The following is a 24,374-nucleotide window of genomic DNA, read 5'->3' on the forward strand; positions in this document are numbered from 1 at the left end:
CTGTAAACTTGTGAGAAGTTGCTAGTATTTTTTTTTTAAAGTAAACCTTACAACTTAACATTTTTACATAAAATATGGAGAAAAATACAATAAAACACACGCAAAGCGAACGATATTAGCGTAAATTATGATTTATCAAATTCATATGGAGAAAAAGTATTTTCAAGTAAGGCGATGCGTACTGAATAAATCAAAATCTCGACTTGTTCTGTTAAACCTCTATTCCATAACAGTGTAATATATATTATGCTATTATCAAGCTACGCTGAAGGGGTTTATATATTTATTATCCTTCCTTCCTTCCTGATAGCAATACAACGTAAATTTAATATAACTATTTTCATAATTTATAATTTCGTTCCCACGGGAATTTTGAAAAATCCTCCCTTGTTATGTTTCCCTAGATTCACTAATTAATAATGCGTTTCAAATTCCATTTATGTTTTTTTTTACAGTTTTCACTTTTGTGGGTATGCATCCTTACTATACTTCACTGGATTGGTGCCCTTACTGCGACACATGCTAACGTTATTACGCATTGGGGGACATTTTTTACCCATAAATTAAGTGTAGGATAGGAAAACGAGTTTTTCATACTACAGTCGGTTAAACTCGCTACTTTATATCGCGAAATTAAACGCATAAATTACAAAGCGAAATACGTTCCAAAAAGTTCCCGTCAGTACTCGTACGCCGTTTCGGGGTTCATTAGAGCATTTAAATCATAATTATCTTATTCAATATTGGGGACCTGACTTTAAAATATAGTATAATATAATTACATTTTAGTTTTTATTTTATTTTAACGTAACTTCGGTGCTGTCAAAATATACAAATGATATTATAATGCTTCTCAATGACGGCACTAAGCCATCCAGCTAAACGTGATCTACGAATCTAGTGACTATTGTCGAAGATTTACGCGACATTCCTTAGAAAACACTTATAACGTCAATTACCAATAAACAGGATACAATCAACAAACAAACTTATTTCTAACATCCCAAACAGTTTACCTGTAAACCTCACACAATGGAGAGTTGCCAGTAAAGAATTTTTTTACACAGGTGAAGAACAGCAAGACAAAAATGTACACTTATCACATAAAAGAGATGATGTACGTAATAACGTGCAAGAAATCGTTGATAAAAATCGGATTGTACAGCTTGCTTTTTGCTCTGGCTTTGCTAATAACCCTGTTACCACAAATAATCCTCGATAAAGGACAAACAATGCAAGTGAAAAGATTCCCAACTGATCTGAAGTACGTATTATTTTGGTATCCCAGTGAAAACAAAAGAAAAGTGCTTTATGATTATAACCACACAGAATTTCCAACTGGACAAAAAGCGTTTATTGAACAGAAATGTCCTCATATTAGTTGCTATATTGCATATAATAAATCTTATTTAGATGACGACGAAAGAAATTTTGACGCTGTAGTATTCAATGCGCAAGATATAAGTAAAATGTCGTTACACAATATTTCTTTAGAGAGGTCTCCACATCAGAAGTATATATTTCGATCTCAAGAACCTGCAGAAAGACATCCAATTTGCCATCGGATTTTCGAAGACTTTTTTAATTTAACGTGGACATACAAATTAAATTCGGACATACCGCAACCATTTATTAATGTTTATGATATAAATAATAAATTAGTTGGACCCAGCACCCAAGTAGACTGGATTGAAAAAATGAACCACACTGAAAATTTTAAAAGTAAAATTGAAGGAAAAGAGAAAGCTATAGCGTGGATTGTCACAAAATGTAAAGCAAAAAACACTTACTCTGATTTCATTAAAGGACTTAGAAATGAATTGAAGGGATATAATTATACTTTGGATATATATGGTCCCTGTGGTGATATAAAATGTCCAAAACAAAGTATATACTCCTGTTATAAATTGGTTGAAAAGAAATATTTTTTCCAATTAGTTCTGGAAGATGCAATGTGCGAAGATTACGTAACTGAAAAAGTTGTCAAATCATTGATGCATTTCACTATACCGGTTGTATTTGGAAGTGCTAATTACACAAGGTAAATCAGTTTCATAATTATTGAGCTTTAAAGATGTGAGTAACGTTGTTGTTAACTAGTATAAATTTTTTGCCCGTCATTTAAAATTGGTAGAAAACAGATAAAATAATGAGAGATCAGGTGTCAATAAAAGAATATAAAATGTAGCCTAAAACAACAAAGAATTTGCTTTATACGAGGCAAATAGACATCCCATGATAATAGGAATATTTGCTTCTACGTAAGAGATACTACGTAGGAGTAAAGACAGACTCGAAACCCACGGTTACCTGGATTAATTTTCATAAAGACAATACTTAGCCATCACCTGAAACAAGACTCCCAATCAATCCTCAACAAAACTGACATTCTCATTCTAATCAACATCAGGAGAATTATGATAATACCTAATAACATAATCCTTGTTTCTGTAATCGTTCAAAACCAAAGTCGACATCCGTGTCAAAATAATTGTCATTTCCAGATTCCTACCACCCGGCTCTTACATCAACTTTCAAGAGTTTGGCCTGAAAAAATTCGGAGCTCTCATCGACTACCTCATGAAGACCCCTCAGAATTACGGGTTCCTCTTCGACTGGAAGAACCACTACTTCTATTCCATCAGACCAAGGTCCTATATTTGTGATTTGTGTACCAAACTCAATGAAAATGGTAACATTACGCCACAGCGCCATTTTAGACGCTGGTGGTTTTCTGACTATCGGGACGTGTGTGATAGACTGAAGCTAGTTAGTTTGTTTAGTTGTTAAAAGTTTTAAATGAATTATTCAAGCTTTTTAGCGGTATGTTTGTAATATCTTAAGTGAACCGAAAACCAAATCGTAAATCTGTAAATACAGTGTGCATCAATTATCCCTATCTATACTTATAATAAATCTGTAGAGAGGTCAATTCTGTACATGGAATATATTTTCAAAATAACTATCAGGGAGTCATTAGTGATCGATACTGATGCCAAAAATGCAATCAGTAAAATTTTTGTCTGTCTGTCTGTCTGTCTGTCTGTCTGTATGTTCTTTATAGAAACAAAAACTACTTGACGGATTTGAACGAAACTTGGTACAGTTATTCTTCATACTCCTGAGCAGGTTATAGTATACTTTTCATTACGCTACAATCACTAGGAGTAGAGCAGTGAAAAGAAATGTTGGGAAAACGGGAGAAGTTTTGATTTTTTAAGCTTCCGTCGCGTGTGCAGCCTTAATGGTTAAAGATACAGCGAAACCATGTATAACGGAAATATTCTACATTAAATTATTAAAAAAATATCCCAAGACAGCATAAGTCTATCTTTTTTGGTTGGCTCACAATAACACGTGTAATTCCTAATAGCTTAGCAGTTCGGAGATTTCTGATTATATTTCTTTACTCTGACGTTTATAATACCAATAACACTCTCACTCATTCGTAATTCTTAAAAATTAATATAAGTACCTATTCAATAAAAAAAAGATTCATCGAAATCGGTATAGAAACACCAAACTTATACATGAAATAAAATACCCTAACAAGCCATCGCGCGTAAATACTGAAACGGTTGCCGCGCTCGACGCGGCTAGCGGCGGCAGGGATAAAAGGGGCAGGAGGCGAGCGCAAGCTTCATGACCAAGGCAGCCAGGGGGAGACCTCACGTAGTTCTCTCCTCCAGCCTCCCCCTGAGGACGAAATCGGGATCTACCAAACGTACGTCAGATCCCGCCTCACATACGCGGCCCCGGCGTGGTACGCATTCTGCTCTGAGACCAACAGGAGAAGACTCAGCGCCCAAGAGAACTAAAGTCTCAGAGCAGTCGTCAGAGCTCCGCGCTACGTGAGGAACTCGACGATCCTCAAGGACCTGAAGTGGGAGAACTAGATCTTCGAGAGGGCGGACGCGTCATCACACAGCCACCTGCGCGGCATCGCGCCGCTCCACGCCCGCCCTCCGGGCCGTCGGGTGAAACTCTCCCCTCGCTGCCTTGCGGCAGACGTTGTCGACCAGTGACGACGCCGCCGCCGATGGGAACTCCCAGTGTATGAAGACGTGAAGACCCAGGCCGTTACGGCCGCCCCATCGACCTGCCTACAGTCGTAGGCAGCGATGATGCCATTGAAGAGGGCTAAAAGCCCTGACCAATCTACTCCGACTCCCCTAAGGGAGTATGGGAAGACCCGAAGACGACAAGATAGTATTGCACAGGCGTTTCAACTTTGTTTTCATTTATTTTTCTTTTGTAAGTTGTAGGTACATATTTCTGGTTATAATTCTATTAGAATAATTTTTTTTTAGTTTAAATAGGCACTTAGATTTATCTATACTAATATTATAAAACTGAAGAGTTTGTTTGTTTGTTTGTTTGAATGTGCTAATCTCAAGAACTACTGGTTTGATTTGAAAGATTATTTTTGTGTTGAATAGACCATTTATCGAGGAAGGCTTTAGGCTATATAACGTCTACTAGCAACTATTAGGAGCGAATAAATAATGAAAAATGTGAAAAAATCGGGGAAGGAGCATCCTTGAGGGCTTCAATGATGCCCAAAATAACTATTCCACGTGGACGAAGTCGCAGGCACAGCTAGTTTTGTAATAATCTTGTGAGGAATAATCTTATGATCTTAAGATTATTTTCGTTATGTTGAGTTCGACTCCCAGATAGGTCAAAATGTGAATTTTCCTTTTCTGATCATTATCAATTTCTATAATTTCATCCATACTAATTTCATAAATAGAAAATATTTGTATTGTATGTATGTATGAAATTTTTTGTTACCTTTAAAAATTTAATACTACTGTACCTACCGATTTAATGAAATATAGCAAAACCTTCAAAATAACGCCATTTTTTTTTTTGGAATATCCCGCGGCCGCATTCTTAAGAAAAATCTATCAACGCATAACTTATGCCACTGTACGATGGAAACGAATATAACAACATTCCTGTAAAAAAGTATCAGAAATTCACACGGGAAAGAAACCACGGGTCATATAATCCTTGTTAATATAGTTACTATACAACAAAATTGAAAATTGGTTATCCCGAATACGTACACAAATAACTACTGAATTGATCCTATAATTAATCAGCACATCAAAAAGCTGGCTCTATCGGACATTTTACTAATAATATGAAATGTTAATTACATGCACTAATGTGTACCGTGTGGTTCCCGGCACTTAGGAATTCTCATTATCATTCCCATGAATGTCGTTAGGGAAAGGCTACTAAACTTGGGATTCTTCTTTTTGGCGTTGGGCTAGCAACTTGTCACTATTTGAATCTCAATTCCATCATTAAACCATACGGCTGAATGAAGCATTTTAGATTTTTTCAAGAATGTTGTCTCTGTCTATTGATTTATTTTAACTTTATTGTACAAACAACGTTGCTACAGTGGGAGGAATTAATGCTTAATGCATTATCTAACAGTCAACCTTTGGGTTAATAGATAAATTAGGTTATTTCTTAACCCTTAAGAACCCCGCAAGGAATATAGACGTGATAATATTTATAATATAATTAAATGCATAAATAAAAAGATCGAGACAATGATGCATAAACTAAATGTTTAATCCTATTTAAAAAACATTGACGTGTAAGTATGTATTGTAATTATTGTTTTTTTTTATTATTAAGGCTTGACAAATGTCATCTAGTGGGATATAGTTTCTCAAATACTTCATACATATACATATATTTTTAGCAAAAATCTAGCCGTAATGACGCTATCTATCCCTCTTCAAACTTTTTCCGCATTTCATACCAACTGATGCAAATTCCACCATCTTACAGGCGTCAAGTGCCTGACCGCGCATAACTCAAGAAGCGGCTCAGTGGCGCCCTCACCTCCTGGAATATTCATCAGCTGATTACGTGTTAGCTTGGCGAGTATGGAATTGATATGTAGCGTTAGCCCGTGGCTTCGTCCGCGTTTTATTTTACAAGAATCAAACATGTTTCAAAAATTTGTGACAGTTTGCTAGCTCATCGCCTGAAAGAATAATCCCAAGTTTATAAGCCTGTCCCTTAGTCGCCTTTTACGATATCCATGGGAACTAGATGGAGTGGACTTATTTATTTTTATTCGTGCCGTGAACCACACGCTACATACCTGTATTCATACATGAAAATACTTTACAAATCTTGAAGAAGATAAAATAAATACTGCACCCATTCAAATGAGTGAGAGTAAGCAGCGCACCCCGATGCAATTGGTTTCGAATGCGACACTGCAATATATGCAGCATGGCGGCTAACCGACCGCCACGCACCTGATACACTGCTTTGTGCCCTACTACTGGAACTCGATCCATAAAATATCGATACAAGGTATCTCCGAATCTGTATTGCATCAGTAAGCTGCTAGCATTCCAATCTTGAGACAATTGACACTGTCTTACCCGTAAACTTACGTACTTACTGACCTACTCGTTGTCATGGTCACAGGTAGACTCTGGTCTCCATTCCTGGGACTGTATGAACGCCAGAAGAATGATGATAATGATTTACAGTTATTCAGAAATGCCTTCCATTAATATCAATAACATTTTCGCTTTCTCTTGACAACAATAATTGTGCTTTTCTTTGTATACTTTTTTTAAGTATGTACAATCAGATGGGAGTCGCTTCGTGTAAAAACCTGACTCATCCAATCTAGGATCCATGGTCGAAGGTATACCTCGGGCTCCTCTCCAAAGAAAGTAAGCCAGAAATTAAGAAAAAGTATTTACATACAAACTTCCACTAACAACTTTTGATAAAATTGAGATTATACAACTATATATACGTACATTCACACACAAATTTCACAAGCTGTGTATTGAACCTGTTTGCTGGTCAACTTTTTATCTATTTTTAAATGAGTACCAATAGTACCTAGGGTGAACAGAAGCGCAGCTATTAAACACGCGTCGAACTAGTACGCACCTGGGATCTAGTTTTGGCGCGCAAATGGCAGTCTTTACGTTAAACTGAGCTATAAACATTCCTACTACGCATTTGCTAGGTGCAAGCTGGATTTAAAAGCTAAAAGCTTGAATTTATTTAGAAAAACTAAACGTTTTAAAGATTTTAAAGCATAATACTAGCAAATAAATGTAAACGTTCGGAGGCAGGAATACTTCCATTAAGCCAATCAGGCCGTCACAAAAAGTCCACTTCTTTAGAACATAACCTTATTTCTGGCTGAAGTGATCCATTCATTGTAGTTACATATTTTTTTGCGATTTAACTTAAAACAAAAAAAATACAATATTTGCATACCTTTCAATTTCCAAACGTGTATAGGGAAGAAGTTAGGACATCCATTACTCAACTGTTGACAACTTTAAATAACGGATAGCATCCAGCATCCCTCAGGAGCGATTCTATTTAGAGCAGGTATGTATGCAAAATAATAGGAAAGGTTTTACTAGGTCTCGTATTCTGTCGTGTTTCTGATATAAATATTTTAATAATAGATTCAGACAACAGACATTCAAGCTCACAATACTTTGACATTTATATTAATTTAAACTGAAAAAAAGAAAATGTTAAAAAATTCACGACAAAAATTGACTGAAATTAATACAAATCTTGATAAATTTGTAACGATTTTTAGAAATGATTCTTACGACTTACGACGTAAGTTTAAAAGTCTAACTTTCTTTAACAGCTTCAAAAACCGTTTCAAATATACGAGTACATGAGCCTCACAAACTTTATTATTTCAAAACATCCCCGATAACTATCCAATTCAAATAATGCCCTTTCAACAATACGACACCTAGTTTCCGATGGTAAAGAAATGGACTGACAACGGAATATATTTGCGCGGAGGTGAGTAACATATCCGCGTATAACAGAGAGTTGTACATAGATATGCTAACTATAGACTCGCAACCAATGAAAACGTGTCTGCAACAACATACATATATATAATCACGTCTATATCCCTTGCGGGGTAGACAGAGCCAACAGTCTTGCAAAGACTGATAGGCCACGTTCAGCTATTTGGCTTTAAGATAGAATTGAGATTCAAATTGTGACAGGTTGCTAGCCCATCGCCTAAAAGAAGAATCCCAAGTTCATAAGCCTACCCCTTAGTCGCCTTTTACGACATCCATGGGAGCGAGATAGAGTGATCCTATTCTTTTTTCTATTGGTGCCGGGAACCACACGGCACCAAACTGCACGGCAAGGTTTGAACAAACAAATTTTTATTTATTATAAATTTAAACTTCATGCATGTAAAATGTACAACAGGTGGACTCAATGCCTCAAGGCATTCTCTGCCAGTCGAACCTTTGGACCAAACTGAGATGGATGTACGGATGGTGCGATAACTGTAAAAGAAATAATAATATAACTGTGAGTAATAACTAATTCAAACAGTGTTGAGTACGGAGAAGGACATAGCGCGGGCGAAAGATAGGTATATCTATACCATGAAATACACATGAAGAGTCTTTTTTATTAAGCTCTCATCTTTGAATCTACTAAATAGTTTATCAAAGGAGTTTTGCATTAAAAGGACTGCCGATATCACTCCCTCGGGACGCATCTGTGATCGACGTCCCTTGCCTCAGATTTATATTGAATACTTTTTTTCGGGGCACTCCATTCTTCGCCTATTCATCCATCTTCTGAAGCGATGTTGTTTTTTTAGATATCTCATTTCAATCGCTTTGTGAATGAATGTGATTGATTATGTGGAAATTGATTTTTCATAATCGATTAAAGTTTGAAATTTTATGACGTTTTTTATTACTTACGGGGTAGACGGAACCAATAGTCTTGCCAAGACTAAAAAGCCACGTTCAGCTGTATGGCTTCGACATGAAAAATTTGATCATCATGTTTACTTAGTTGTCTAAGATTAACCTGAATCTAAATTCCACTTGAATTTTTTTTTAAGAAATCTTAATTATAGGTAGGTACAGGAGAAAGCGAGCAACTTGAACGAACGAGCTATTTGAATCTCACTTCTATCAATAAGCCAAACAACAGCTGAACGTATCAGTCTTATCGTCTAGACGTTTAGTCAAGACTGTTGGCTCTGTCTACCCCGCAACGGATATAGAAGTGACTATATGTATGTATGTAACATATCCGTAAAACTCTAAAAATCTTGTTTAAGTTTTAAAATATGTTCTCATTTCACAAGAAAGTAGCTGAAAACTTAACAACAAAAAATATACTTATATCAAAGGGATTAATTCACTTGAAAATTCCCTATTGCCTTTAAAATCAGGCGAATACAAACAAATTGACGTCTCAAATTAGCATAGTGAAGTAGCAAGTAGAGTCAGAGACAAAGGGCTGTTGAATATTCGAGCGGACGATCTCAACGATATGCTAACCAGACTTCAACTTGCCGACCCTACCTGGGTATACATTTTTAAAACTTGAAATACTGCTTTATTGAAGAGTTTGATATGATTTATTTGTTTTTATTTAAACGCTTTTGACACTGGCAAAAAATATACCTGACGGTCTCTGTGGCGCAGTGGTAGTATGCTTGTCTGCGACACCGGAGGTCCCGGGTTCGAATCCAGGGCATGATGAGAAACGAACTTTCTCTGATTGGCCTGGGTCTTTGATGTTTATCTTTATAAAGGATTTTTTATTAAATATAGTATCGTTGAATTAATGTCTCGTAACACAAGTTTCGAGCTTACTTCGAGGATAACTCAATCTGTGTAATTTGTCCCGTATACGAATATATTTATTTTCGATACTAGGACTTTTTTGTAAATGAATTGTCTTTCAATTCAGAGTTAGATAAAAAGCAGATTTATATAACTCTGACCTATACGGAACCTTCCTTTACCGTTGTTTTTAGCTCTGTCTACCCCATAGGGATAATTTATATACTATTTATATTTCTTTTTCTTAAGAGTAAAAGCAAACACTCAACAAAAGAAATAAGTTACATACATACAAATTGTCACGTATATATCCCTCGAGAGTAGACAGGATCGACAATCTTGAAAAAACTGATAGGTTGTTTGGCTATTGCCTAAAAAAGAATCCCAAGTTTTAAAGCCTATGCTATTTCCGTGCCAGGAACCACACGATACAATAGTTACAACAGACAGAGTCAACAGTCTTGAAAAGACTGATAGGCCACGTTCAGCTGTTTGGCTTAATGATTGAATTGAGATTCAAATAGTGATAGGTTGCTAGCCCATCGCCTAAAAGAAGAATCCCAAGTTTACGCCTATCCCTTAGTCGCCTTTTACGACATCCATGGGAACGAGATGGAGTGGTCCTATTCTTTTTTTTAGCTGGTGACGAGAACCACACGGCACTATTACTACAATAGTTTATTTTTATTTTTGGATCATGTCTAGACATGGTCAGATCGCGGGGATTCCAGCAGTGCCTATCTATAGGTACAAATCTCTATAGTAACAAAACGAAACCTTTAGCTAAATAGGAGGTACAAAAGGTCTCTTGTCACTTGAAAAGTGTGAAAATGTCAATCTTTTCAGAATAATTCTATAGTAAGTTCTATTGTAGTAAAAATAAAAAAATGGTAACAATGACATAGTGACCTTTACAGTTTGATTTTTATTCAGCGTTATTTACGAACAGGACACTTAAAAACTTGCTTATATACTTGGGATTCTTTTAAGCTTTTTAGGCTAGCAACCTGTCAACATTTGAATCTGAACTGAAGGTCGTTAGGTACTCCATCCTGCTAGTAACACTTATCTTATAAAGGACATGAAATGATTGTAATTTCATATTTTACTTCGTAACACATATCTCTCCCGTGGATGTCGTAACAGGCGACTAAGGTATAGGCTTATAAGCTTGGGATTCCACTTGTAGGCGATGTGTTAGCAACCTGTCACTATTCCATCATGAACCCATACAACTGAACGTGACCAACCAGTCTTTACAAAACTGTTGGACCCTGTCTATCCCGCAAAGGATATAGACGTGACTATATGTATGTATGTACTTTGTATTTCCACGGGAACAAAACTTCAAGTACAAACCACCTAGTAGTAAATGTTTCAATAAAGAAATATTTTTTGCTCGTAAATATTTTTATTAAACTTAATTACATTATTCACGCGGTCATTAAGTGGGTAATAAAGGTAAAAAATACGGCTTTCTGCAGCGGATTGATGAATATGTGGCTTTTAGGCTTTCCCAAATGAGATTGGGGATCATCCTTATTGCATCAAAGAAATGCTGGTGTAGAAATAAAGAGAGAGTACCTCAAAGTAGATATGATGTCTAAATAAAAAACCATCTGCTTAATACATACGCTTGAAGATATTAGTAACGTAGAAATACTTTAAAAAAATAAAACGAATAAATAATTATTTTTTTCTGTCTGAAATATGTAATAATATTTTTTTTTAATCTTTACAGACAGACAACAGATCATTACAGATATTATAATTTATTAATTTCACATTGACTCATTATTGCATAAGAAAATCAAATGCCGTTCTATAATAACGATACTTTAATCAGAGAAAAAAAATATAGAAATACCAAACACTGAGCGAACTTCTCTACTACTCTAATGTTCTACTAGATATTCTACTGAAACAAATCTTCAATTACATCTGGGCTCACTTGTTTATTATACATTTTATGTTTTTTCGTGTTATTAATATAAGACAACCACTCTTTTCTGTTTGTCGCACCTTTTGGGTAACATTTCTCTGCCAATGGCCCCGTATACCACCAATTCCTGAAGTTAGTGTAACTACTATGTGTGGTCATTCTCTCGTGGTCATTCAGCAAGTTGCAGAGGTCACAAATACCGTGACCACGTTCCGTTTTCTCTATGGTATAATATTTTTTCCAACGATAGAAACTCATGTAGACTTCTGGATTTTTTATAGCGTAGTTGATGTAAGCGGATAATTTTTCGGCTGTCAAAAAACGTGCGTTGATGTATGAACCGTAAGGTAGGAATCTGGAAAATAGATTAGTTAGTTTGTTTTATTAATTAAACTTAGGGTTTGTGTATTCTTATATTTATGAATACTAAAAATAATGCTAGGTAACGTTAATTGCTAAAATCAACTATGCTTATGAAGTCGGACAGCGGTTCCTTCAGCGTTCGTTCAACAAATGTTGAAGTAAAAGTACTTACTAGCTGAAACATTAAATTCTCAATACATACGCGGAACCCAAACGATCAGAAGTTTTAAAGATTTTTATGTATGTATTTCACTTGAAATACATAAATATAATCAAGTCCACAACACTTGCGGAGTATACAAAGCCAACAGTATAAAAGACTGCTAGGCCATGTTCAGCTGTTCGGCCTAAGGATAGATTTGATATTCAAATAGTGACAGGTTGCTAGCCTGTCGCCTAATAGAAGAATCCCAAGTTAATAAGTCTATCCTTTAGTCGCCTTTCCGACATCCATGGGAAAGAGATGGAGTGGCCCTATTTTTTTGTCTTTTGCTGCCGGGAACCACACGGCACAATTAATTCATTAAAATTAGAAATATGTAAATTGTATGAAAAATAATACTTACTGAGTATAATCCGCCCCTCCTATAACAATAGGCACTGCATTATGATGATAACCTTTCAATACTTCATCAGTGACATAATCATCTTCAATACTATCCTCGTAAGCTAAATAAAAATAATAATCTTTTTCTATCGCTTTCAGGCAACCTTCTTTAGGACACTTTAGATTCCGACAACCGTAAATATCCATAACCAAAGAATATTCCAACAATGCTTTCTGCAACTCTCTAGCAAAAAATCTTCTAGGTGTTTTTGTCACACACTTATTTATGACCCATGCCACAGCTTTAGTTTTATTTCTTATTACATTAGTATCGTTATAGGAGGCTGTCACCATACCAGGGTCCCAGGAAACGTCAGGATACGGAGCAACAACATCACCTTTCAGATTCTTCACTTCAATAAATGGTGCGACTATATCTGAATACAATTTGTAAGACCATGTCCAGTTGAAGTAATCATCCGCTTGAACTGTACAAATCGGCGCAAGATCAGACGGTATTACGCTATAAAATATATATTTTTGACGCGTTTTCCTCTTTTCTGGTAAAATCATCTTTCGCCAATTCGTCAGAACGTTGATATCGAAAATTATGGCGTCGAAATTTGTATATTCACCACCGAGGTACTCTTTGATTGTAGTTATGAAGCAGTTTGTGTGTGGGCAGCCCCTATTTATAAATTGTTGTTGGCCATTATCGAATTTTGTTACTAATGGCAGATCAGGATCGGTCCAAAGTAGTATGTATTTCAAATCTCTGTCATATTTATACCCGTTACGAATATACAGATCTTTGATTTGATCTTGATCCTTGTCTTCTTTAAACATGGTCGTATACGCAGTATGAAATGTATAGAAAGCAAGTACCGCGTACATAACAAGACCAGTTATACTGACCAGAAAAAACAATTTAGCGAAAGTGTCAGTGCGCATGATAAACTGCATTGTTTACTGAGATTCGAATGAGGAGATGATCGCTGTGAACCGAGAAGAAATCTTGAGCATGTATCATCTTGTTGTCGGTAAACAGGAAATTCTCAACATTGAAAATAAACAGATAGACATGCGTCAATTAAAATGAGTGACGCCGACTAAAGAGCTTGGTAATAATCGATGATCGCTGCATTATATTACTTACAGATTTTAATTTTTTACATTTTCATATTTAAAACGCTCTAGTTTTGCACCAATGTGACTAACTTCCTTTTAAATTATGATAAAGCTATAATTATTATTTTTGAGATGACTCGTTGCGAACCGTTCGTGGTTTGCCTTCATACATATACATATATTCACGTCTATATCCCATGCGGTGTAGACAGAACCAACAGTCTTATAAGACTGATTGGCCACGTTCAGTTGTTTGGCTTAATGGTAGAATTGAGATTCAAATAGCGACATTTTGCTTGCCCATCGCCTAAAAAAAGAATCTGGAGTTTATAAGCCTTAATCGCCTTTTACGACATCCATTGGAATGAGAGGGAGTGGTCCTATTTTTTTTATTGGTGCCGGGAACCACACTTTCATCGTCAACTTAATGAAATATTGAGTTTTAATATTCACTTTTTCCTGAAACACATCAAATATGTTATTAGAAGTACTTAAAAGGATCAGAATTTAATCCCAGTACCTTTTGAAATCTAGTAACTATCTAAAGTGAAACTAAGTCTAAAAATAGGCAGATTAGATTTTTTTTTAATCGTCTCAAACGCAGACAAGCAACCCCTCGTGACGTCTTCCATCTACGTACGTCACTTTGCATAAAATTTGTACGTTTTTATCCAGTAAAGGCCTCTCAAAGGATCTGTCTAGTCGCAGCCAAAAAGCTCTCGAGAAAATTTTTCTATCATTCGGTGTCTCCCTCTATTTGCTAAGACCTGTTTCGTTAGACGTTGGACACGTTTCCATTGTCGTAACGATTATTCTTATGGAAGTATGATTTTCTGAAAAAAGATTAAAATTGTGTGTGTTTCTTATTACATAACGTTCACGTATTTATAGATCCGTTTTGTATATATCTATAGAAGACTTGAAATAGAACACAATATGTTATCAAAAACTGCAATATTTTTACATTCAGCTAAACATGAACTTTAAGTCTTTTTGTGTCTATCTCGTAAAAAATAAAGATGTAAAATCATTATGTTATAACTTTAACTGAATCCGTGCTTTGAAATCAACTTCGAGACTTGAATGCTTGTATGCAACGTTACGATACGCAGCGCTAAGAGATAAGTTACAAAATTATTTCTTTTGAAAATGCTGCTGCTTAATCAAATTTTTTGTATATGTCTGATTTCGAGTTCTTTTTTTCTCATAGATATAAAGAGACTCCATTTCACCAGGATAAATAATTATAAATACATAATCACGTCTTTATCATAAAACAGAGCCAACAGAAATCCACTTTCCGTTTTATGGCTTTTAGAGTGAAAATCTCAATTTTTCTGATGATATACATAATTGAAATTGATTTCCTATTTAGTTATTCACAAGAAATTTTCTACTCTATACCTACCGTGTCGTTCAAGATATTGGAGCCCTCTCCCCTTTGCATGTAGGACGTCGAGTCTTCGGCAAATATGGACATCGCGTATGAATTCAAACAGAATTACGTATTCCATAAAAATATACCCCTTTGGCGCACGTGACTGCGAGGCCTCGACAGCCTTCGGTAGTTATTTGTAAATAAAAAATCTCGTTTTCTATCACGCGAGAATTGCCAAAAGGCAACTGAATTTAGAACATTGGAGCGTATTATCTGAAGTTTTAAGTTTCACTTTCGAAACATGCCTTAAAAATTTGATAGGACTCACAGACTAATAACATACCTAAATGTACTTACTTTAATGAGAATTTTTGGGCTTCAACCCACTTTGGAAAATGTTGATGTACTAATTAAACGTATATCTTATTGTCACCTCCCACCACCTGGATGTCGGGTAACCTGGATGGAGGAATGTTTATGTACATATATACTCGTATTTAGAAATTCAGATTTAAATTATTATTATTTTTTTTACGAAAATTACCAAGGAAAGCTTAATTCCTAACATAAATAGTACTTACAAAAATTAATGACTAATTACAGAAAATATTATTTCAATATAATACATTTTTATTCAATACAAAACATCGGTCAACTACTTGAGTAGAATCAAAAGTATATTTCACTATCATGTCATTAAGGTCATAATTCGCTCGCCACGCAAATTCCCAAATTAATTTTAAAGAGCATCAAACAGTGAATACCGCACGTCAGTTGGATTTCAATTTTCGATATGAAGCCTGGATTATTTTCAATTATGACGATTGTAACGCATCGGCGCTCCACTGGGCTGCAGCCGAAATTAATATGAAGCCTACTCTGGGTGGATTTTCTTTGTTGCAACTTATATTTAATTTTGAGGAAGTGTAACGGTTAATTAATCACAATATGCTTATAAATATGGTTTTTAGTATGGAGGGGATGAGAGTGTGAATGGGAACCAGACAGGAGGAGAGTATTTTATATACCAATATTATTGTATTTAATAAACTTTCTTATACAAAGTCTAATATCTGTTCACGTACACATCCTTACGCAGTAGACAGAGTCAATAGTTTCAAAACTTTAACTTTTACTGGACTACTCAATGATGGAAGTGACAATTAGACATATTGGCAGATTGCCTGCCCGTCGTATAAAATAGTAAAGTAAAGGAAACGGGGTTTCTGGTTACTGACGTAGTGTTTGCAATTTTTAGTCTTCATTTTATGGTTTAAGATTGTTTCAGCCGGATTTTTCAATTATGTATAATATTAACTTGGCTTATTAACTTGGGATTCTTCTTTCAGGCTGTCACTATTTGAATTTCAATTCTATCATCAAGCCAAACAGCTGAAAGGGGCTGATCGGTTTTTCAAGACTATACTGGATATACACGAGATTATATGTAGGTATGTATGTATTATATAATTATACCTTATTTTAGTGAAATCTACTATGAAAACTCCCTAACACTCGAGGCATGCCGGAATCCCGAAGCGGATGCCGATCATAGCGCCGTGAGAATGCTGCGGTCACCAGACATTCTGCAGGATTGCCTGATCGATCATGTAACAAATTATTTACATTACTTGTATGACTAACTCTTACCTCACTGATAAATAAATCATATTATATATATATACACACAGTCTGTATCGCTATCGAAAACGTACAGTAGAAACTACTTGGTTACTACTCAACTACTTTTAGGTAAATGTAGGTTTATGAGAATTTCCATGGATCTTAATATTAATTAATTTACATTTTGTAACACTTGTGGTGGTTTAAGTAATTGGTAGAGACCGAGTGACAGCATTTTGGGAATTTTCATGGAAATTAGAAAATCGATATTTAGGGTGAAGCTAGTTCAATTATTATTGTGACGTCCACCCATTTATGTTTCAGAACATGCTGTGCATGTGTTCTTCCTTCGGAAGATCAATAATGGGTCACCCTAATTTAATGTTTTATGTCTGTATACGTATTTTGTTTGTATTTTATGTATCTTGTATGTATTTATGCATTTTTGTTTGTAATGTACATACATTATACTGCAAAATACATATTTTGCAGTATGCACACCACAAACTTAAAGTTTTTCTGTTTGGTCAGCTGGTCGACTGGTAGAGAATGCCTAACCGCACTAAGTCCGCATTTTGTACATTTTATTTTGTTCAATACTGTTCTAAATAAATAATCCCGAGGATCGCTTTTGTAAAAAGCACCATCATAGTTGCATCTCCATAAAGTTGAAGAACTCGTACAACCAGATAAACACATAGTTTTACTTCATATAAGATTAAACTTACTGGTCGCTTGTTTATCTGGTAAACCTCTGCTTGAAAATTTAATTCATAACAGAAATTGTATCAACAAATTGAAAAAGAATTCAAAACACCCGAAACAACGAATTACCCGCGACAGCCGATGACGTCACAAGATAGCAAATTCATTTTATTTATTCACTCTCGTAATTCACACGAACATTGTTTCGGAAGCAACCGATAGGATGTTATAAATGACAATTCACTTGTTCGTTGCACGGTACATCCGATTTTATTTTTATTTTCGGCCGTTTGTAATAAATCCCGATATTGGTTTATCAACGGTAGCGTGCGAAAGTTGTGTGTGATTTTTTTTATTGTTATTTTATTTTTGGATCGAAACTTCAATTTTTTACTAGTTAAAATGACAAATTGTTATTTTTTTTACAAATTCAAATTCAAAATATTTATTAATTATTATAGGATACTTCATATCGCTTAATAATTGTCAAATCTTTTGGTTTCACATCATTGGTTTACGTCAATTAAATTACTTAAAACTAAGTTTACTGCCGCTTCCAAGGCGTCAGTGCAGAAGAAGCGGTAACAAACTGCACTGCAGCATTTTCTTCATGTGTAGTAGCCATGTGTAACAGTCGTGGAATAAAACTAGTTCTCCACTTTTCTGAAATTTAAATCCTTATATTCTAATGAACAAGATATTAAAAACATAAACTCCGTAGTAAATCAAAAAATCATGGAACAAATTAATAAACTGAAACTTAAATTACGCCCCCAATATAAAGAAGCTCCCAATAATAATGTCTTGAGCTTAAAATCAAACTTTATAACCTTAAAACTTAACTATTAAAAGAAACATAACATCAACATCAAATCAAAAGAGATTAAATACTCGATGCAATATTAAATTATTTGCAATATTAAAAATTTTGATTTATATGCCGTGTGGTTCCCGGCACCAATACAAAAAGAATAGGACCACTCCATCTCTTTCCCATGGATTTCGTAAAAGGCGACTAAGGGATAGGCTTACAAACTCTGGATTCTTTTTTAGGCGATGGGCTAGCAACCTGTCACTATTTGAATCAATTCTATAATTAAGCCAAATAGCTGAACTTGGCCATGCAAGACTGTTGGCTATGTCTACCACGCAAGGGATATAGACGTGACCATATGTATGTATGTGCAATATTGAAAAAAAAATGGCGGGCTCGTGGCCCACCTGTACGACGAAATAACTCCGCAGAAATGAGGTAAAATCGAAGTTTCCACGGCAAGTTTAAAAAGTCTAATTTTCCTTCATACGCGACTTGAGTACGGGAACCGGCGGCCCGGAGCGTCGAAAGAAACTAAAGGACAAGCTTCAAAAAAATCTAGAGAGAGATTTCTTAACAAAAAAATCTTTAAATACATGTGGCGTGTGGTTTCCGGCATCAATAAAAAAAAGAAAAGGAACACTCTATCTCGTTCTCATAAATGTCCTAAAAGGCGACTATGGGATAGGCTTATAAACTTGGGATTCTTCTTTTAAGCGATGGGTTGTCACTATTTTAATCTCAATTCCATCATTAAGCAAACAAAAAGCTGAACGTGGCCTATCAGTTTTTCTAGACTGTTGGCTCTGTCTACCTCGTAAGGGATATAGACGTGATTATATATGTATTTAATGTATTCTATTCTATTCCTCTTTTAGGCGAGGGGCTAACAACCTGTCACTATTTGAATCTCAATTACATTAAAAAAGCTGAAAGTGGCCTTTCAGGCTTTTCAAGACTGTTGGCACTGTCTGCCCCGCAAGGGATATAGACGTAACTTTATACTGACAAGTTGCTAGCCCATCGCCTACTCGTACAAGAAGAATCCCAAGTTTATTAGTCTTTTCCCTAATCGTTTTTTACGACATCCTCGGGCAATTAATGGATTTAAAAGATAGAATTTTGAATACCCATGTCCACAAGATTCCCACAGGTAAGAGCGGGCAACATCAGACTCGCTATAATAAGGCAAAGTTGGCGATCTCACTAGTAAAATTTTCCCCCAATCATAACTTTCAGAGAAAAAGAAAATATTATGCAGAATTTCATCTTCTTACTCTATTCTAGAGTAATTGCCTCGCCGTCGTACACAAAATAGACGCTTGCATTCTTGAATTCGTTTATAAAATACGTATTGAATGTGTGTTAACTTTAATGAGGTAGACTAGGTAAATTTAGTTTGAGAAACATCACTTTCAGTTATTGTGGGCTAGATAGTTTTTGTAGGGACCTTCAAAAAATTTTTATCTTATTTCACGATAGATTTTAAATTGAAAATATCTTGGTTGTGGCTTAAATATCTTCAAATTAACAAATAAAACAATTATAAATCTACACTACATGAATTCTAATCCGAAAAATATTAAGACTGAATGGCCACTTTCAGCTATTTAGCTTAAGATAGAATTGAGATTCAAATAGTGACAGGTTGCTAACCCATCGCCTAAAAAAGAATCCCAAGTTTATGAGCCTATCCCTTAGTCGCATTTTACGACATCCATGGGAAAGAAATTGAGTGGTCCTATTCTTTTTTGTATTGATGCCGTGAACCACACTGCACAAAATACTCTATTTAAGCGTTAAAAAAAAACTTTGTTCCGCCTATAATTAAATATTAAAAAGATGAAAATAAAAAGTGCACAGAAAGGTGGCTGGGTGCTGAGGCGTACCATAAATCGTCTGAACATCTTCGCATCGCGGACCAATTAGTACAAGATGTTGCCACGCAGCCCTTGCGTGGATGGCGATCGCGGAAGTGAACCAATCCGTTGGCCTGCGTTATTATTGTATTATTTTGACTTTTTTTAAACTGTCCTCTCAATACCTTGTTATTGCAGTTGGATTATTTTTTTTATTCGTATAGTTTGAGCTGGACATACAAATATAAAAAAACAGAATTTAATAATGACCTCTGGTGTGTTATCCTAGACAAATAGTCATACGCCATTTAATGACGCTTTGCCAATGAAACCTTTATTTGTTTGGATTTTTTTCGCAAGATGCAAATACTATTCTTTAAATAGACTCCAAGTCTTGAAGCTAATGATTGAGTATTAAATGTAGAATTAGGTATAATGAGAAAAGAATTGTCTACATCCTTCTAGCTTATGACCTGGTCTTATCGTCCTTAAGAAGGAGCTCGGGATAGACCTATGATCATTATGGAAGAGTTGAAAAGTTTTCTATGCTTTTTCTGAAGTATCAAGAATCATATAGGTACGAGGAAAAGATAGAAGCCTATCAGTATTTCAAAACTACTGGTACTACTATCAAAACTCTATCTACTACGCTAGGGATTATATGAATAAATAAAATGAAAGTGACCTGACAAAAATAAGACGTTTTACATAAACCAGTCCCAGACTGGCGCCGCGGCGAGACTAGTTTTTAACGAATGCCGTGAAAGCGTTAATTACTTTTGCAGTAATTAATATGATTTAAAGATCTGTTAAAAGAGGTTCCTCTTTGAAATTGGGACAACTATCTGTATCCATTACATTTATTGAAGCTGAGTACTTTATGGTTTCTGATAAATTTTTTCGAGCATATTTTACACAAAAACAGGGATATTTTATCCCTTCCGGGGTAGGCAAAGCGTCAGTCTTGCATAGATTGTATTCAGCAGAACATGGCCATAGTTTTGAGGTAAAATAGTTTTTATAACAGTTTGTATTTAATTGAAATCTATCCTTTAATACCCTTTCGATAAATACGAAAATATATTTTAAACTAATGATTATATGGACTATGAACATATTTCGATAGTTAAGTTAGTATCTCATAACAAAAGTTTAACTTAATCTGTGTGTTTCGTTTACGTTATAATAATGACATCTTCAGTCTATAAATTACTCTCGTCACGCTGGTTAGTCTCAGCGTGACATCTTACACGGGATTAGTTCGTAAGCTATCGACTGATGCATTGCTGCTATTGTATTGTCTCTAAATATCATACTATAATATACATCAACATCAACAGCCGTACATGACCCAATGCTAGGCATTAGCCTTCTTCAGTCTTCTGCCCTGGATTTTAAATTGGATTAGGTAAGTCTGATTTTTACCCAAACCGACACCCACCTGCCCTCCGCAACCTTTGCATTTTTCTATAATATTCATATAACACGCCACACGTCAGCTACAGTTTTTATATATCAAAATTATACTTAATTTAAACACACGTGAAGCGCTTAATACGACTAAGACTTGTCACGCTAGCTAGTCTCAGCGTGACACCTAACACGGGATTAGTTCGCAGGCTATCGGCTGATGCATTGCTGCTATTGTACTGTCGGAATCGACGTTGCTAAGCGCAGACAAAGGTGAGACATAGATTACGTTGGTTAGGCAAGGCTTTTGATTGTAAACAATACTTACTTGGGAATGTTAAGGTTAATCTGCGATAAATTTTATTTCTTAACAACTTCATCCAAATCTTCATAAGATTTTTATGCAAATTATGAAATTTATCATCTTTTGGCATACTCTAATTCAAAAACTTGCTAAAAGAACTCAATATGCAGGAATATGTAATTTTTTACATTATATTTATTACATCACTCTTACTTTTTTGCGAGTAAAATTATTATTTTTTTGGTTACGCAATGAAAATGCTCCGTTACGAAGCACGTAATACGACCGAGACTCTTGTCACGCTAGTCTCAGCGTGACACCTAACACGGGATTAATTCGAAGGCTATCGGCTGATGCATTGCTGCTATTGTACTGTCAGAATCGACGTTGCTAAGCGCAGACAAAGGTGAGATATAGATTACGTCGGTTTGGCAAGGCTTTTGATAGTTAACAATACTTACTTGGGAATGTTGAGGTTAATCTGCGATAAATTTAATTCTTAATAACTTCATCCAAATCTTCATAAGATTTTTAATGCAAATTATGAAATTTATCATCTTCTGGCATACTCTAATTCAAAAACTTGCTAAAAGAACTCAATATGCAGGAACCTGTAATTTTTTACATTATATTTATTACATCACTCTTACTATTTTGCGAGTATAATTATTATTTTTTTTGGTAACTCAATGAAAATGCTCCGTTACGAAGCACGTAATACGACCGAGACTCTTGTCACGCTAGTCTCAGCGTGACACCTAACACGGGATTAGTTCGCAGGCTATCGGCTGATGCATTGCTGCTATTGTACTGTCGGAATCGACGTTGCTAAGCGCAGACAAAGGTGAGGCATAGATTACGTTGGTTAATGTAAGGCACACCTGAATAGTGGACGCTATTGATTGTAAACAATGCTTGGGAATCTTGAGATTAATCTGCAGTTAATACATGGATTATGTTTCCATTGGACGTGAAATAGTAACAGTTGTTAGTCTATATGTTTAAGTAAACCACATGATTCTTTGAGACGTATACTAGTTGTGTGGTTTTTTATATAGGTATTTATATAAATTTATATCATATTTCAAGCGTTTAGCGAATTATCGCGTTTAAGGGCAGTATTTTAATCTGCAATAAAGTAAAATGGATCGAATTTTCCCGGGAATATCGTAGGAGGTAACATAAGCACAGCATAAGCACTAACTTAAAACCACTTGCGTATCAAAACTTTAACACCATAAGAATCTTGTGGCAACCCCTTAAAAAATCAGTCATTCACTTCCTTAACCGAACTCCAAAATATAAACACGCAAATAAAAAATATGAACAAAACGAAACAAAAAAGAAACAAAATGCACTCTTTCTCAAGGTGAAAAAAAAGTCTTTAACACAAACATACACACCTAACACTCGGCAACTTCACGCATCTAAATGTGAATACACCACCCTAGACGCGATGTGAGAGTGAAGGGGGGCACTTGAAAACATGCTTTTTCCACGTAATACCTTTGAGGAAATTAAATAAACTGCAACACCGCATCATAAGCATCCTTACGAGCAGCGTGTGTGTTCACGTTGTCGCACGAGAAATGCTTTTATGCTTTCATATTGACATCTTCAACAGCAGCCCCCGTAATATGGCACGCGCGACACCGTTTTTATCGCGCGAAGGACTATCTTTGTCCCGTTTCACGTCAAAATAATTAACGAAATAATGATAGCTTTTCGAGCGATATAAACGGTATCCGCGTGTCATGCTATAGGGGCTGTTTAAAAAAGAATCAGATTTAATCTTAAAAACTTGAAAGTTGAGATTAAAATAGATTATAAACATTAAAAAGGTGTAGATCTATAATAAATCAAGGATTTTACGTAATATTTTTTGTATACGTAAAATTACTACGATGTGCTTTACCTCTCTCCAGACATCAATCTGTCTGTGTTTGTATGTTTGTAGTCGCATCACGCCAAAACTATTGCTGCTATTTCAATGCGGTTATTTCCGATGTGTTGATGGCTTGGTCCTACCTACTTAAAAACTGTCTCAATCTTAGTCAGCTAACGAATATATGTAGATAAATATATCGTGTCGTTCATAACAATGGACTCGCACACTTGCTATCGCTAGCTACCGTCTACGGATGCCATGCTCCGTTCTGTCGGCTTCCTTTTATTTGGAGGCAAATACGATTTTAGACGGGCTCCCTGGAGCTGAATACTTTCAAGCGATAAGGTTGGCTCCTTATCTACCAGGACAGGTATATGACGTCCTATTACGCCGTAACAAAAAAGACGTAATCTTACTACCAAAAGTTTCAATAATAGGAACAGAAATGTATGATCTTTCAAACAACATCTCTGAAACTGCGGCGTTGGACAGTGAAAACATAGTGTGCGCCAACTGCTTCTCTACCCACGCATTCCGTAAAAGATAAACAAGGGAAAGGCTTTCAACCTTGTGTTCTACATTGTACCTTCTTTAAGGGGGTGGGCTAGCAACTTGTCATTATCTGAATCTCAATTCCATCATCAAGTCAAGTAGAACATGGCCTTCCAGGTGTTTCGTGACTTTTGGCTCTGTCTACCTTAAAAGGAATAAAGACTAGGGCTTTGAACTGTGAAAGGTAACAATATTGTAAGAACTCTGCCAT

The 24,374-nt window shown here is 35.5% G+C and overlaps 2 protein-coding genes across 2 annotated transcripts; one reads left to right on the forward strand and one right to left on the reverse strand.

Moving 5' to 3' along the window:
* The first annotated feature begins 1,088 nt into the window (after nt 1-1,088).
* On the forward strand, nt 1,089-2,790 carry LOC106138801 (alpha-(1,3)-fucosyltransferase C-like). Its single transcript, XM_060950487.1, has 2 exons — nt 1,089-2,041; nt 2,505-2,790. Exons 1-2 carry the CDS (start codon nt 1,089-1,091, stop codon nt 2,788-2,790), a joined length of 1,239 nt encoding a protein of 412 aa, XP_060806470.1.
* Nucleotides 2,791-11,565: 8,775 nt separating this feature from the next.
* LOC106138799 (alpha-(1,3)-fucosyltransferase C-like) lies at nt 11,566-13,465 on the reverse strand. The gene is made up of 2 exons (XM_013340079.2): nt 12,522-13,465; nt 11,566-11,947 (listed from the first exon to the last, which is right to left on the reverse strand). The coding sequence occupies exons 1-2, from the start codon at nt 13,463-13,465 to the stop codon at nt 11,566-11,568; spliced, it is 1,326 nt and encodes a 441-aa protein (XP_013195533.2).
* Nucleotides 13,466-24,374: the final 10,909 nt, after the last annotated feature.

The sequence above is a fragment of the Amyelois transitella genome, chromosome 21, assembly GCF_032362555.1.
Source record: "Amyelois transitella isolate CPQ chromosome 21, ilAmyTran1.1, whole genome shotgun sequence".
In the NCBI taxonomy this organism is placed as follows: Eukaryota; Metazoa; Arthropoda; class Insecta; order Lepidoptera; family Pyralidae; genus Amyelois; species Amyelois transitella.